The sequence below is a fragment of the Ursus americanus genome, chromosome 35, assembly GCF_024610735.1.
Source record: "Ursus americanus isolate L20-20 chromosome 35, mUrsAme1.1.p, whole genome shotgun sequence".
NCBI lineage: Eukaryota > Metazoa > Chordata > Mammalia > Carnivora > Ursidae > Ursus > Ursus americanus.
This window is the reverse complement of record NC_142161.1, coordinates 15,995,844-16,012,201: the sequence shown is the minus strand read 5'-3', so window position 1 is coordinate 16,012,201 and position 16,358 is coordinate 15,995,844. Positions and strand designations below refer to the sequence as shown.

Genomic DNA, 16,358 nt, shown 5'->3' with positions numbered 1-16,358 from the left:
GTGGGATTGCTAGGTCATATCATAGTTCTGTTTTTAATTCTGGAAGAACTCTATACTGTTTTCCATGAAGGCTACACCATTTCGAACCCCCACCAGCAGTACATGAGGATTCCAATTTCTCCCCATCCCTGCCAACACTTGCTGTCTTTTACTTTTTTTTTTTAAGATTTTATTTATTTATTTGACAGAGACAGAGACAGCCAGTGAGAGAGGGAACACAAGCAGGGGGAGTGGGAGAGGAAGAAGCAGGCTCCCAGCAGAGGAGCCTGATGTGGGGCTCGATCCCAGGACTCCAGGATCACACCCTGAGCCGAAGGCAGACACTTCAGGACTGAGCCACTCAGGCGCCCCTGTCTTTTACTTTTAGATACTAGCCATCTGACAGATATGAAGTGACGTCTCATTGTGTTTTGATCTACATCTCCCCGATAACTAGTGACGCTGGGCATTTCTTCATATATCTGCTGGCCATTTGTGTGTCTTCTTTGGAAGAATGTCTATTCAAGTCCTTTGCCCATTCTTTTTTTATTTTATTTTATTTTATTTTATTTTATTTTATTTTATTTTATTTTATTTTTGAGAGAGTATGTGTGTGCAGGGGGGTGGGGGAGGTACACAGGAGAAGGAGAGAGAGAGTCTTTTTTTTTTTATAATGATTTTTTATTATATTATGTTAGTCACCATACAGTACATCCCCAGTTTTCGATGTAAGGTTCGATGATTCATTAGTTGTGTGTAACACCCAGTGCATCATGCAATATGTGCCCTCCTTACTACCCATCACCAGTCTATCCCATTCCCCCACCCCCCTCCCCTCTGTAGCCCTCAGTTTGTTTCTCATAGTCCATAGTCGAGAGAGAGAGTCTTAAGCAGGTTCCATGCCCAGCACAGAACCTGACTCAGGGCTCGATCCCACAACCCTGAGATCATGACCCGAGCCAAAATCAAGAGTCAGATGCTTAACCAACCGAGCCACCCAGGTGCCCCTGGGTTAATAGTCTTCTTGGTATTGAGTTGTAGGAGTTCCTTGTATATTTCATATATGAACCCCTATCAAATACATGGTTTGCAAATATTTTCCCCTATTCCATAGGTTGCCTTTTTACTCTTTTGTTTCCTTTGCTGTTCGGAAGCTTTTTAGTTTGACATAATCCTACTTGTCTATTTTTGGTTTTGTTGCCTGTGCTTCTGGTATCAAATCATTGCTAACACCAGTGTCATGAAGCTTTTCTCATATGTTTTCTTCTAGGAGTTTTATGGTTTCAGGTCTCATATTGAAGTCTTTAATCCATTTTGAATTCATTTTTGTGTATGGTATAATATATAGGTTCAATTTCATTCCTCTGCATGTGAATTTTCAGTTTTTCCAGCACCATTTGTCAAGGACTATTCTTTCCTGATTGTGTATTCTTGGCACCCTTGTTGAATATTAGTCAGCCATAAGTGCTTGGATTTATTTCTGGGCTCACTGTTATGTCGCACTGGTCTATGTCTGTCTTTATGCCTACCCCATACTGTTTTGATTACTGTAACTTTGTGATACACTTTGAAATCAGGAAGTGTGATGCTTCCAGCTTTATTCTTCTTTCTCAGGATGGATTTGGCTATTTGTAGTCTTTTGTGATTTCATATGAATTGTAGAATTTTTTTCTATTTCTATGAAAAATGCCATTGGATTTTTATAGGGATTGCATTGAATCTTTGATTCAATCTTTGATTGTTATGGAAATGTTAACAATACTAAGTCCTCCAATTCATGAACATGGGATGTCTGCATTTGTTTGTGTCTTCTTTAATGTTTTCCACTGATGTTTTATAGTTTTCAGTATATAAGTCTTTCACCTCCTTAGTTGAGTTTATTCCTAAGTATCTTATTCCTTTTAGTGCTATTTTAATTGGAATTAGTTTCCTAGTTTCTTTTATAGACAGTTGGTTGTTAGTGTATAGAAACATGAGAGATTTCTGTATGTTGATTTTGTATCCTGCAACTTTATTAAACTCATTTATTAGTTCTAAATGTTTTTTATGGAATCTTTAGGTCTTTCTACATGTAAGTCCATGTTGTCGGTAACAGGGACAATTTTACTTCTTCTGATTTGGATGTCTTTTTTTCATTGTCTTGCCTAGCTGCTCTGACTAGGACTTCAGTACTATGGTGAAGAGAAGTGACGAGAGCAGGCATCCTTGCCTTGTTACTGATCTTTGAGGAAAAGCTTTTGGTTTTTCATCAGTAAGTGTGATGTTAACTGTGGACTTTTCATATATGGGCTTTATTATGTTGAGGGACTTTCCCTCTGTTCCTAGTTTGTTGAAGGTACTGATCATGACAGCATGTTGAATTTTGTCAAATGCATTCTGTGCATCTAATGAGATCGTGTGATTTTATCTTCATTCTGTTGTGGTGTATCACATTAATTGATTTTTGTATGTTAAAAAGTCTTTACATCCCAGAAATAAATCCCACTTCATCATGGTGTGTGATCCTTTTAATGTGCTGTTGAATTCAATTTGCTGGTTTTTTATTGAGGATTTTTTACATCTGTATCAGGAATCTTGGCCTATAGTGTTTTGTATTTTGTTTTTTGGGGGGTTTTTTGTTTGTTTTTCCTGGTGGTGTCTTTGACTTTTGTATCAGGGTTATGCTAACCTCATAAAATGAGTTGGAAGTGTTCTTTCCTCTTTAATTTTTTGGAAGAGTTTGAGAAGCATTGGTATCAATTCTTCTTTATATATTTGGGAGCAGCGATGTGAAACCATCTGGCCCTGGGCTTTCCTCTGTTGTGAGGTTCATGATTGCTGATTAAATCTCCATACTAGTTATAGTCTGTTCAGACTTTGTTTCTTCATGATTTAAGCTTGATAGGTTGTATGTTTCTAGGAATTTATCCACTTTTTCTAGGTTGTTGACATATAATTGTTCTTAGTAGTCTCATCCTTCTTAGTTCTGTGATGTTATAATGTCTCCTCTTTCATTCCTGTTGGATTGGAGTCCTCTCTTTTTATCTTTATTAGTCTTGCTAAGGGTTTGTCATTTTTATCTTTTCAAAAAAATGAACTCGATGTCATTTTTTAACTTTTTCTGGTCTCTATTTATCCCTGCTTTAATCTTTATTATTACCTTCCTTCTGCTAATTTTGGACTGAGTTTTTCTTTTTTCTAGCTCCTCAAGCTGTGAAATTAGGTTGTTTATTTGAGATCTTTTTTAATGTAGGTGTTTATCACTATGAAATTACCTCTGAATACTTCTTTTACTGCATCCCATAGGTTTTGTATTTTCATTTCATATATATTGTCTTTTCATTTATATTTGTCTGAAGGTATTTTCTAATTTCCCTTTTGACCAATTGGTTTTCATTTCTTTTATTTATTTTTTTAAGATTTTATTTATTTGAGAGAGAGAGCACAAGCAGGGGAAGAGTCAGAGGGAGAAGACGAAGCAGACTCACTGCTGAGCAGAGAGCCCAATGACTGGGCTTGATCCCAGGACTCTGAGATCAGACCTGAGTTGAAGGCAGATGTTTAATCAACTGAGCCACCCAGGTGCCCCTCGGTTGGTTGTTTAATAGCATGTGGTTTCCTCAGGGAGGAGCGGGCAGCTGCCATTTGTGTCTGCTCCCTCTTTGCTGATCAGCGAGAGGGCTATGACACCTCAGTTGCCTGCCCCCCCAGGTAGCTAGATTGCACTGAACCTGTCAGAACTCCAAGACTGGCAAGAGAGATGCACTTTTTTGGGCCTCCCCAAAGAAGTTGGGGTGTTGGACACATAGATCAGGAAGTACCTAAGTTTTTAAGAGGCAGAGAAGCTGGGTACTATCTCATAGGACTTTGATAGTGAAAGCCCAGGAGTAACTGCCTTCTCCCTGCTGCATGTTTCCCTCGCACTTTGTTCACACCCCCACTTCATTACTTATCACATGGTGTGATAATAATACACCCGCCCCCAACCCCTTTCTGGATCATTTACCTCCACACTCAACTCTAGCACCCAGAGTAGGACTAGGCATGTATACACATCCAATAAATGCCTGTTGAGTGAATAAATAAAAAATGAATGATGGATAGAAACAATATGATATAATGGTTAAGAGCATATGGTTGCAAATCCGAAGAACCTGAGTTCAAGTCCAGGCTCCACCTCTTACAAGTACTGTGGTCCTGGACAACTGACTTAACTTTCTCAGGCATGTGTCCTTATCTGTAAAATAGTGTTACATACCTAATCCATAGGATTCTTATATAATAATAAAAATGTTTTATATATATAGTTTTTGCATATAAGATGGTATCTAGCAATAAGTAACTATTATTAATAGTACCATTATTTCTCATAATGAAAGTTATGAAAAATAATATAAACATTATATAATGTATATTATTTTATGTTTCTATTTATTTTTGCTATCAATTTCATTGTGATTTGTTGTTACCATTATTGACAGAAATGCTTGGGTGATTCACGGATAGCCGGTACCAGAATGACCCATTCAGACTAGGTGACAGGTACCACTCGTACCCAAAACCTCACAGGTGTGCATTCTTGCTCTGGACTGAGCCGGGGGTGGGAGAGGTTGAGCGGAGTTAACAGCATCACCTTTAGTTCTGCAGCCTTAAAGAAACAAAGCCCCGTTTCCACCAAAGAAAGTTTTAAAAGCCCTCCCAGCACGTCCAGAGCATTCCAGTGCGTCACTTCTCCAACCTGAGGATATAAAGAGATGAACCATAATCTTCCAGTTAACCAGGGATTCTCAGACTTTAGTATCCGTCAGACTAATTTGGAGGACTTTTTAAACAGATTGCTGGTCTCCATCTCCAACAGTAGGCCTGGGAATAGAACCCCAATTTGTATTTCTAATAAGTTCCCACATGGAACCAATGATGGTGGTTCAAGCACCACACGTTGAGAACCACCGAGTTCTTAGAAATGGTTGAGGTATGAGTAACCTGACTCCGGGGCGGGAATGTGTGCAGAAATCTTTTCACGAAGTTGAATTGCCTGATAACCCCTGTGAGAATGAGGACTTTCTTTCTTCAGTGCCAGTGTTTTCAACCCTGAACTCCCTTCTTCTTTATAAATTTATTGGTAGGGGAAATAGTTTCGTGAAGTTGTTTTTAAGCTTTTATGAGCCTGATAAAATCCATGGACACTCTCTACAGAAAAACCCATATACACATACACAGAAGCATTGCTTACGATCTCAGGAGGTGCTGGGACACCCCTCCCACCAGCCCACCCACTGACCCTAAGGAGTATCAGGAGAAAAACTGGCGGAAGACAAAGTCTTGGGTTCACGTGGATGCAACAAAAAGACCCTTCTTATACCTAACCTTTCAGTTAACTCATTTTTAAAACAGGAATAATAATTAATGTTCTTACATCAAAGTTTGCGAAGATTAGCTGACATAACACATGAAAAGGCTTTATATGAAAGCCAGAAACTCGAAATATTACCTTTTTTCTCTCTACATAGTCGTGCTACAATAAACTTTCATTCTTGAGGCCAGTGGGTGGCTCTCCCTACTAAGGGAAGATAAGGAAGTATAAGAAAGAGCCCTAAGTGTAGTATGTCAAGACCGTACTCTACTCCCACCATATTCTTCTGCTAACCTCTGGTCACAGGCTGCCATATCATGTTCTCTGAGTCACTGGGCAGTGGGATCTAGCAAGCCCAGGCCTGGCTCTGTGACCTGAGAGTCTCGATTTCCTTGCCCTGAAGTGCTCCACGTTGCAGATGTCCAATGCCTTGTCACGTCGCCAGGTTAATGCCTCCTGGCAGAAAGATAGAAATGTAAAGTTGTAATAGGGGTTTGTTTCTAGGCTAAAAGATGATGAGTCTTGAGGAATAGTGATTAAGGGTTAAACCTGGTTCTCATTGTTTCTACAAAAGTAAATAAATACATCGATAGACCGATCAGCAGACATTTATTTAGCACTTACTGTGTACACTGTATAATAGATGACATGAAGAAGAGTAATATGCATTCTATGCTATGTCAACTCACAGTCCTGCAGGGAAAATAAATACATGCAAAAATAAACCAAACACAAAGTGAGCCTTGGCAAGGGCAATGACTGTGGTTCACACAGAGGCTCAAGAGTACAGGAGGAGGGAGAAATCAGTTCTGACAGGGATCCATTCAAGTCTCCTGGGCAAGGTGGGATTTAAGCTGGCCCCTAAAGGAGACGTGGGACTGCGTTAGGGGACTATAATGGAGAAGGACTTTATAGGCTGTAGAAGTCGTTTGAAGAAAAGAGTTAGAACTAAGTCCTTGGTTTAAATTTGCATAATTAATGATTTAACCAGTGTGACTATAGTATGGGGGCGGGGTGGAGCTATCAAACTTGAGGCCAGAGCCGTAAGTTGGAAACAGGTTGTGGGAAAGAAACCAAAGGCCAAGTGAGGAGCTTTGGCTTTACTCGCCGTGCAGTGGGGAAGGATCGAGGGTCTTTGATACCACAGGCAGAGCTGTTTTTCCAAAAAGAGAACTGGTGCCGCTGTGACTAGACGATAGAGAACAAAAAGCAAACACGACCTGGTAAAGTGCTGGGCGTCTGAACTGAAGCCAGAGCAGTGGGAGTAGCCAGGAGGGCACGCAGGGGAAAATGTGTGAGAGGCTGCCTTTTGACAATGGTTGGTGACACGTAGCAAAAAAAAAAAAGCAGAGACCAGCTGAGGGGGCTCTGCTGGGAACACCCAACCCCAGGCGCGTTGGTGCATAGAGTAGTCCACGGGCTCCGAGGAGGAAACAGGCTGGGGGCCCGGGGACCAGGTGGTGAGGAATACCTCCTGGCTGTCCGAAGAAGACTTTTGTCCTTCCTAGAATGCCCAGAAGCGTAGCATCTGACCATCTGCTTTGCTGCAAGGAGTATCAAAATCACTGATGCCTGGACCTGGGTCCTCAGCCCGGCAGCTTCAGAAGTCCTGGAGATCTTTTAAAATAACTTTCAGGCCCTTTGCCATGTGATTTTGATCCGGAAACCTGAGGTGGGGCCCAGGCATCCATATTTTGTAAAGCTCTCAGGTGACTGTGGTGCACGTCTGTTTTGGGGACCCACTGTGGGACCTTACTATTAGTCTGGGAGGTGTATAGAGACCCTGGGCTCAGTACATACTGGTGCTAATGAAAACTGAGGAGCTGAAGCCCCGAGGCTTTAGTCTCCAGCAGTGTCTCAAGCACAGGGGCCTTCACCGAATGTCTCAGGAGGGAACCCCCCTCCTCCAACTCTAGGCCTCAGTGACCTCACCAGGAGATGGGACAGGCTGCATGCTTGATGGGGTCCCCTGAGCGTCCCAAAGGACAATGTTCATACAAGTCATCATTTTCACCCTTGTCCTCAATTCAAAAGGGAGGCTTTGGCTGCGTCACAGGGACGCCATAAGAGAATCTTATTGCAGGATGCTTTGAGACGTTGGAAGACAGGCTACATAATAATACTATCCATTTTCCGCCAGACTTACACAACATTCATAGTGCTTTCGCTGCTGTTTATTTCTCAGAAAAATAATGCGGTACAAAGGTAAGGAGGGTGTGAAACAGGTCCCTTCTGGACACTGGGCTCTGTGTGACTTGGTGACTTGTGCAAGGTCAGACAAACCAGAGCCAGTCCTGAACCCGCCATCCTCCTGAGCTCCGGTTCTGCTTCTGGGCCATAGTGGAGAAGGGTAACATAAAGGCATTTTTCTCTCCTTGTAAAAGAGAAAAAAAATGGGGGGAGGGGGAATTATTTAAACACACCTCACTCATACTGCAATCACTGCATTGTTTTTCCTGTTGAAACACCCTGTTGGTTTTTAAATCCCTTTAAACCTACCCGGCACCTGTATGGCCCAGATCCAAGAATTATTACCGAACCCTTCACTTTTTATATTTAGCCACATAGGGGTTTCTGTGATGGTATCTGGCTCTTGGTTCAGTTGAAAATTTCAGAGCTTCCAGAAGTTTTCTTCTGCCACAGAAGCTAGAAGCATGCAATGCTCAGACATGATTTCTTAAATTTTTAATTTTTATTTTAATCAAGAATGTCTCGCCACTTCCGTTCTCCTGCTGGGTGAAATGGTACCATGGCCCCACCCTGTATTGTTCCTGGGTGAAGATCCTCCTGAAATATTGACCAAAAGAAAGGGCAGGGGAGGGATGGGGGAGGGGTGGGTGGTCTCCATCGGCAACTTAAGGTTTGTGGGGTGACCTCTCTTCAGGGCAAGAACTGAGGCTGAAAACATAATGAGAACTTCCCAGCAAATTCATTATAACAAAGCATAATGTAAGCTCACTGGGCACAAAAATAGGCTGAAGGAAAGTGACTCCCACATAAGACCTAATTAAATACTTTGATGTCAGAAAGCAGAGCAGGGAGGGGTGGAAAATCAAATCAGACCAAAGTGAAGGACCTAAATTCAAATGAAAAGAAGAAATATTTCTCTCTCCCCCCCCACCCACCTCCCCTACTCCCCCCCCCCCCCTTTCTCTGTGCCTCTGTCTCTCTCTTCTTTTCTTCCTTTGCCACGAAGGAAGAATAAGATTCAGGAACAATAGGTTGTAAATTCTTCAGCCAATTAGTCCAGTAACTTACTACTGTTTATAATGCACAGAATGTCACAGGCTGTTTTGCAAACTCCCCAAGTTGGTTTGTTAATAACAGGAAGCTAGCACTTCTCAGTACAGTGGATCAGCCACACGTGAAAATAAATGCAAAAAACCTGGAGGGGAATAGCAGCAGACCAAGAGTAGCCTTGATTTAATTTAACATTTGGGGGTCCACACACAAATGAGCATTTTAGTAGGCTTCATGGTGGAAGTTGCTGTCATTTGTAAAATATTCTGGCCAATTAGCTAATAGTGTGCTTGGATTTCTCCTGTTTTGATACAGTAATACTAAGTACATTGTGAAGCCCAATTATACAAATCATCCCCATATGCCATACCAGTCTTTCTTTATGAACTGTGTTTATAAATCCTGTGTGAGGAAATGTGTACTTCAGCAATTTAGACCATGTGTAAAAACATAGCCAATGGGATTGTCAAGAAAACAAGTTCCAGCCTAGGAAATCCTAATGTGTTCCGCTGGAATAACAGGAGGGTGCCGGGGAGTGCAATGCTCTGCTTAAATACATATTGCTTTATAGTGTTTAGCCAATTTAGGGCCTTCCGCTTCTCTTTCTGTTACTTTATTCTTCTTTTCTTTTAGGATCCAACCTTGGAGTTTTTGAGAAAATTTGGGATTGGTCTTCTCTCAGGCACAATAGCCTCAGTCATTAACATCCCTTTTGATGTTGCCAAGAGTAGGATTCAAGGGCCTCAACCAGTTCCTGGAGAGATCAAGTACAAAACCTGTTTTAAAACAATGGCAACGGTCTACCGGGAAGAAGGGTAACATTCTTATTTTAGTAAATGGGCAGGACGCAAGTCCTGTTAAAAGCATATCGTACTTCCATTTTGCCGAGAGCCATTAAGCCCTCCTAAATTGGGTGTGTGTGTGAATAATGACAAACTTGGAAAGATAACACCATGATGAGATGTTGGCAACGTGTTCTTACACCATCCAGAAGCTTGGGCCACCACCATCCGACCGGCTGCGTGTTTCTCTTAGAATCCTAAGATGCACATTTTGCTTGGCAGTTTGCGTCCCATGCTGTAATACACCCTGGGAACACGTGGGTAGGACAATGACTGTCTTCTGACTGTAAATCTAGTCAAAACGTCACCTCATTATATTCTCCCGGGAGAATTAAACGTGAGAGTTCCGTGAAAGTGGCTTTCTTTCAAATATCTGAAGTACATGCTTTTCTCTGCTAGTCTTTTTTTTTAAGTGTTACGTCTGTCTCTTCACCCCTCCTCACTCAGACCTTATTCTCAAGTAAACGAGTAATATTTTATTATTTCGATGCACACTATGTCATATTTCCTTTTGTGAAGGCCGAGTTTGTGGTCTTTTAAATTCAATTACAAAAGTCATTTTTGTCCATCTACACAGCTGTCTTGAAAGTAAGACCTGTGTTCCAAGCAGAAACCTCCTCGCTGAGGAAAGTCATATTTCTGGTTGGGCACGATCAGCATCACTTGGGCAAAAGAATTCATTAACTCTTTCCCTTTGTGCGGTTTGCTGCAGAAAATATATAGCCAGATATTGCCTGGTTTGGGGTACATGTGATTTCAAATGAAGTTTCTTGTGGATGCTGGGTCAACATCTCAATAAAGCTGGTCCGTTCTATTTTCAGAATTAAGAATTCAGAATTCATTTCAGAATTCAGAATTAAGAATGTTGCTCTTTCCCTTCCTGTTATAGGATTTTAGCTTTGTACAAAGGCCTGCTTCCCAAGATTATGAGGCTTGGACCAGGTAATGATGTTTTTATTACTTATATCCTTCCTTCTTTGTTGTTCTAGTGTCTCTTTTTTTCTTATTTGTGTCGGTCAGCAACATGCTACATTGATCACACTGTGAAAGATGGAAACCTTGAGGATATAAAGTTGTCTGCGAGTATTCAAGACACTGAAGGCATCCGTTAGAAAGGTTTTCCACCTTTGTTTATAAGGTACTATTTAAGACCTTGCTGGAGGCTGATAGAAGCCCAAGCCCAGCTTAAGTCAATAGGAAGGGATCCACGCCAGGTGGAGGTCCAGTGAACAAGGAGGCCTACTGATGGTAGCTTCTGGCGGTGCGGGAGGATTTGCACTGAGGGAGGGACCAGCCCGAAAAAACTCTCCTGGTGCCCCCCAGTTCCTTCTTGTTCCTGCCTCAACTTCATTTGAAAAATAGAAAGGAAGGAAGGGTAACTTGCCTCCACGAAGTGCAGGAGTCACTTGTCCTCACGGTCACCGGGAGGGCTGTGGTGAATGCACCGTGCAGGGAGTGGTGGCACTGCAGCCCGGCGCTCACCTTCCTGGCCTCTGTCAGCATGACAGTGGAGGCTCCTGGCTCAGGGCCTTGCTTCCAGAAGCCAGCCCACAAAAAACCGGCTGCCATCCCCACAGGGAGAGTCAGCTGCCTCTATGTAAATAGATAAGAACATAACTGCTGCAGACCCAACCGCCTGGACAAACAGTCTTGGATTATAAGCAACTCTGTGTCTCAGTACAGAACCAGGCGCCCACCCTCGCCGGCCTTTCTACCAGGCCACACTCACCTGCTCGGCGTCCTGGTATCCTCTCCCAGGAGCTTCCCCTGCCCCCCTCCCCTCTCCCCTTCCCGTTCCTCCCTTTTAACACCAGGGTCCTCCTGTCCCACCAGCTCACACACGTTCACCGTCCTCTCTCAGCTCCAACCAGCCCGAGGTAGAGGATAGCACATCCTTTCATGTATCTAGAAAACACTTCCCCAGTTCCCTCTCCATCTAGCCCAAACTTTCTAGGCATTTAAGCGTGGATTTTGCTTCACATTTAAGATGGAGACTTGCCTCCTGTTAGTCATTGGCCTGTGTGTAAAAACAAAGCCAATGACAAAGAATATTGGTGATTTTGTGCGACTCTCTCTGTGAGCATGTGGTGTTTTCCCTTTACCACACAGTAAAACCCTGCTGGTAGACCAGGTATTAGAGAAAATCACAGGAATGACCCTAACCCAGCTTTCTCAGGGGGGGTTGGGCCTGAAAAGAGTGATCAGGTAGAGTTTACCTAAAACAGTAATTGACTGGAACCTTAATCCAAAACTCTTAAATAATCTGACCCCAAGTTTTGTTAGAGGCTTGCAAATGTTTGGTTGGCTTTTTAAATGTTTTTGCATGAGGTGTCCTGAGTTGCTGTGCTGTTAAATACAATGAAAAGGGTTGTTGTGAGTGGACTGTCCAGGCTAAACAAAACTGTGAATGACTGGAAATCTCCTTCAGGGACCTGGCCTCCACTCACACGTAAGTCCTCCCAACATGCAAGTCCCAGCGGCTTGAAAGGAAGGAAAGGTAGAAAAGTACGACATTTGACTTAAGGATAAGATTTTTTTTTTTCTAAGAGAGTAAAAAAGTGAAAGAAAGGGTAAGTGTGGGATTTTCATCCTTCATTGTAGGAAGCACCCCATCTTCTTTTTGTAACAGCCTCGGCAGCTCTGTGTGGCTCACCCCCAGTCACCTCCGATGAAAGGAGGCTCTTGACATCTGTGGTTTAAACTCCACATATCACTAGGCTGAAAACTAACTCAAGTCTGCATGTTCTTGTCCTACGTGGAGAACAGTTAATAAGAGTAAACACAGCAATTACATAGGTATTAACAACCCTCTGTTAGTGGGTCTTTTTTTGTTTGCCAGAGTGCCAAGAGGGCCACAGCAGCTGAGAGGGGTCTAAGAGAGTATCTTCATGGGTTAAAGATGAAAATTACAGGCAGATAATTATCTTTGGTATAAGGTTACACAAACATGTGTGGCCTGTGGATTAAACACACACACACACACACACAGCAGTGTACGAAATAACTAAGATCAAAATCAAGTTATATTTCTTTTCGTCAGAAGTCACTCTTCTGTTCATGCGGCCAGGTCTTCTTGAGGTTGTGCTCAGGATATTTGCCCACGTCTTAATTTTGTAATATTTTTCACACAGACATGAGAGGATAGATAGATCACATCAAAGAGCACGGGACATGTGCCATTTACTGCATCAGCTAGAACACAAAATCATCCACGTGATTTTGCCACATGCAAAGGCCCCTCCCGACTCCTAGGTATTCCGCAACCTTGGTGTTTGTCTTTCTGTATCATAGTCCTGTTGACCTTTCAAGACAAATAGTGGTCTGTGACACCCAAACTCCACCACCAAATTTTCAAGTGAAATCCATTCATATCTGAGGCAGGCAAAAGGAGCAAAAGGAAGCTGAAAGCTAGCTATGTTTTGTAATACACATATTTTTAAATATTCAGAAGCTGTTTTTTACATTGCAATCCACTTTGAAGCCTATAAGAGAAAATCAGACTCATCCATCAAGCACCCTCTTAGAGCTCGCCTTCTTGAATGAACTAGGACAGTGCTAATTATGGACTGAAAAAGATAAATCCTTTGGCTACATGTGAAAAATATGAATGGTTTCTGTTTGCAGGAATGCCACATGCCCTTACATGACTAAATGTGTCTATATTTATTTACTTTTTAAAATTAAAAGTGCCTGAAAAAAGAATCTGATGCGAAATGATGAAAGTTACAGAAACTCATGGGGAAAAAATGTATTCGGAGACTCAAGATGGTCTTGATTTTGCTCTGGGAATTTTCCACAATAGCTTTATATTGATGTATTAGAGCCCAAGGACTGACAAGTCTACACTGCCCCTGCCTGATAAGCTGCATGGGACTTTACAGACTCAGAAACCCAATGGGAGAAAGTGACACTATTTTGCAAGCTTGAGATAAAAACCAGCTCTCTTCTTTTCTAGGTGGTGCAGTGATGCTGCTGGTTTATGAATATACCTATTCATGGCTTCAGGAGAACTGGTGACTACCTGGGAAGTGTTGAGATCATGGGTATTTGCTCTACAGAACCATGAGGAGAGACTATCAGCTCAGCTGATATGATTATAAATTATAATTATACAATTATGTACAATTATTAAGGGGAAACAGTTTATTCAAGAACAAAACCTATTTTGATACTTCAAAAATTATCTCTAGACAATTTGAGACTGTAATTTTGGCCATATCCATAAACCTGTGAGAAGAAAAATAGTATGAAATAGTGAGGTATGTAAATTGAACATAGAAAATAGCATAGAAATCAGATATATTTCATAAAAGCTATGTAAATTTCGTGATCTGTATTCCTCTTACACTGCCTCACAATGAAAATTCATTGTATTGATAATTATTTTTTCCCACAAGGTCAAGAAATGCTTAAAGTATTAAAAAAATTAAGCCAAAATTTGAACAGTTTTTATAAGGAATTAAATTATCCCATAAATAATATTTAAAAGGCACAAAATGTTTTTAAAGTACACTAAAATGGCATTTTTAAAATGTTGAATTTTATGTTAAAATTTAAATCCGGTGGTATTCTTTAGAGTAATAATACACATCACAGCTATATTTTCCCAAAGCTACTCTATATTTTGCACTGTTGTTTAAAGCAGGTCATATTTTTAAATCCTGATACGTGAAGTCTCTTATGGCAAATAGAACACATGAAATTTCCTTCACATAATTCCCTTTGAAAACAATTTTGTTGCTGAAATATTTTCATGTTAAAACACAGATTGGAACCACTCCTTGGGCCCATTTGTGTTGTCTGTATTTGCATCCAGATATCTTTGTTCAGAACTCTTGCCTGTGCCATTCTTAAAAAGAATGTTTAGAGTAAAACTACATTTCCAAGCTATTAGTTGTAAGTGACAGCTTCAGGTGCGAAGTCAACTATCTGTAGAGTTAAAATATGTACTGTGAAGGGGGAAATGTTTCAAAATAGAAGTACATTCTTAGCATTTCCAAAGATTCCTGTACTAACATGCTCTCTCAGAGATCTCTCCTTGGCACTGATAGAACAAACTTGATTTTATATTTGCATCCTGAAATGATGCTACATTAGCAGCTAAAGTCAACAAAAATATCTGCCCATTCTAGATGACACCTGTTCTTAACTACGACTGAGGGACTTTTCTACCACGAGGCTATGTCACTAAAGCATTTGGAAAACAAAAAATAAAAGATAACATGATAATTATTACTTTTTATTAATTTAGAGCATTTGAAGTATAAAAATAAAGGCTTTTTGACATACTGTATATACATACACAGCCTTCGGTTGTACATCCTTTCCAACGTGTTAATTTATATTTCAGCCCGATATTCCAAAAGAGGGTCATTAAAAGTAGGACAAAAAAAAAAGCAAGAGAAAGAAGAATGTGTCTGTTGTACAACTGCATTCTATCCTTGCAGGTAATGCTCTTGCATCCTGTGAGGGAGAGAACTGCCTGCATAGAGGCCATGAAATTGAACCTTTAACCTCTCCCTGTGAATGGGATGGAAAGGATCTCTGAAGAGTGCATTTGCCAGTTTAAAAATAACACTTTTACCCCCTAAGAAAGAAAGGAAATATGTCAACATTAGCCAATAATAATAACATTTAAAAATCAAACAGTCCCAATCCCGTACCCCATCCCCTTTTCCTTCTCTTATTTTTAAAAGTAGTTTTAAATCATATTTTGCTTTGAATAGCAAATTGTATTTTAGCTTTCTGTTGTCTTTCTTAAGTTACCCCATGTGAATTCACTGTTGCTAAGAAAAGACCAGGGGGAAAAAGAGAAGAAAAAAAAAATCTTGATATCATTAATATTAGATTTTTTTAAAATACAAGAACCAGAAAAAATTATAAATAGCATTAACAAGAGATTTCTTAATTTAGATAAAATATTTCATTGTGTTTCCATACAAATGACTGGTATTTTTTTAAAGACTCCTAGTAGCCATCTAAAAAATATCTGATAAGGGATAATTCTATACCTTATGTCAGTTTTTCTGGTTGGCAGGAGAGTCCCTGGATGGTACGGTTTTAAAGTCTCCACCAAAATATTGGACTGGTATCTTTGTTCCATTCAGTTTATAGTCTATTTTCTCACCAGACTGGGAACTCCAGATGTCAACAGGAGTTTTATAAGATCAAAGGAAGACTATGGCCCTGAGAGTTCATCTGCTCCTTCTGCTTATTCTTCTCCTGAAGTTATAATCCTCTGTTTGTAGCACTGAATTTTGGTTGCTTTAGAAATAAATGCAGTTCAAAGCTCTCCCTATAAGATCTCTGTTGCTTGAAAAAAGCAATTCCTCGAATATAACTTATGTGTCAAAAATCTGCTTACTGTTTATACGCTAGTGATCTGAAAACCTCGCTCGTCTAGCCATCTGAGTTTTAAATGAAGCCATGAAACCGATGTGGCGGAACTGGACGGCCGTGTGGACTGCACACAGCACAGACAGGAAGAAATCAGGACCGCCTCACAGACGCCTCTTGAGCATCCACATGTACTGATGTCCCCTTTCCATTATTGCACAGAATACCAAAAAAAAAAAAAAAAAACCACAATATATTAATTTTCCAATAGATGAATTGTAGCAATGTTTTTAAAACGTAGTTTCAAGCCTACATATTGCCAAGCAGGAAGAACTTTCTAAACAGGAGAGAAACACTGTAGAATTTTGCCCGAGGAAAGCGGTCGGTTTAAAATGCAGCACATAGCACGCGCCGCACACACGTATACCCACAGCTCTGCTATTGACATGAAAGTGAAAACCCCCTTGGTCCAGAAAGACTTATCAGCTAAACTATGTCCTGTAACTCCAGAAATGAATAAAGGGAATTTTTAAAAAATTAAATAGCATTTGTATTTCTAATACCACCACCAGTTTCCCTACATGTGAAACATGCTTCTATACAACAACGTAAACTTCACAGCAAGCCGT

General features: G+C 40.8%; 1 protein-coding gene across 4 annotated transcripts in view; it reads left to right on the top strand.

The window, feature by feature from the left end:
- Window positions 1-16,271, top strand: part of SLC25A21 (solute carrier family 25 member 21) — a 472,035-nt gene extending 455,764 nt beyond the window's left edge. For 2 of the 4 annotated variants that reach the window (XM_087859066.1, XM_087859067.1), the window contains 3 exons: window positions 9,185-9,366; window positions 10,283-10,335; window positions 13,349-14,789. In XM_087859066.1, coding sequence (XP_087715192.1) covers window positions 9,185-9,366; window positions 10,283-10,335; window positions 13,349-13,410 — 297 coding nt within the window. In that variant the 3' untranslated portion in view covers window positions 13,411-14,789. Of the gene's footprint in view, window positions 1-9,184; window positions 9,367-10,282; window positions 10,336-13,348; window positions 14,790-15,771 lie in introns of those variants that run through there. The other 2 variants (XM_045799826.2, XM_045799836.2) reach the window with 2 other exon arrangements.
- Window positions 16,272-16,358: the final 87 nt, after the last annotated feature.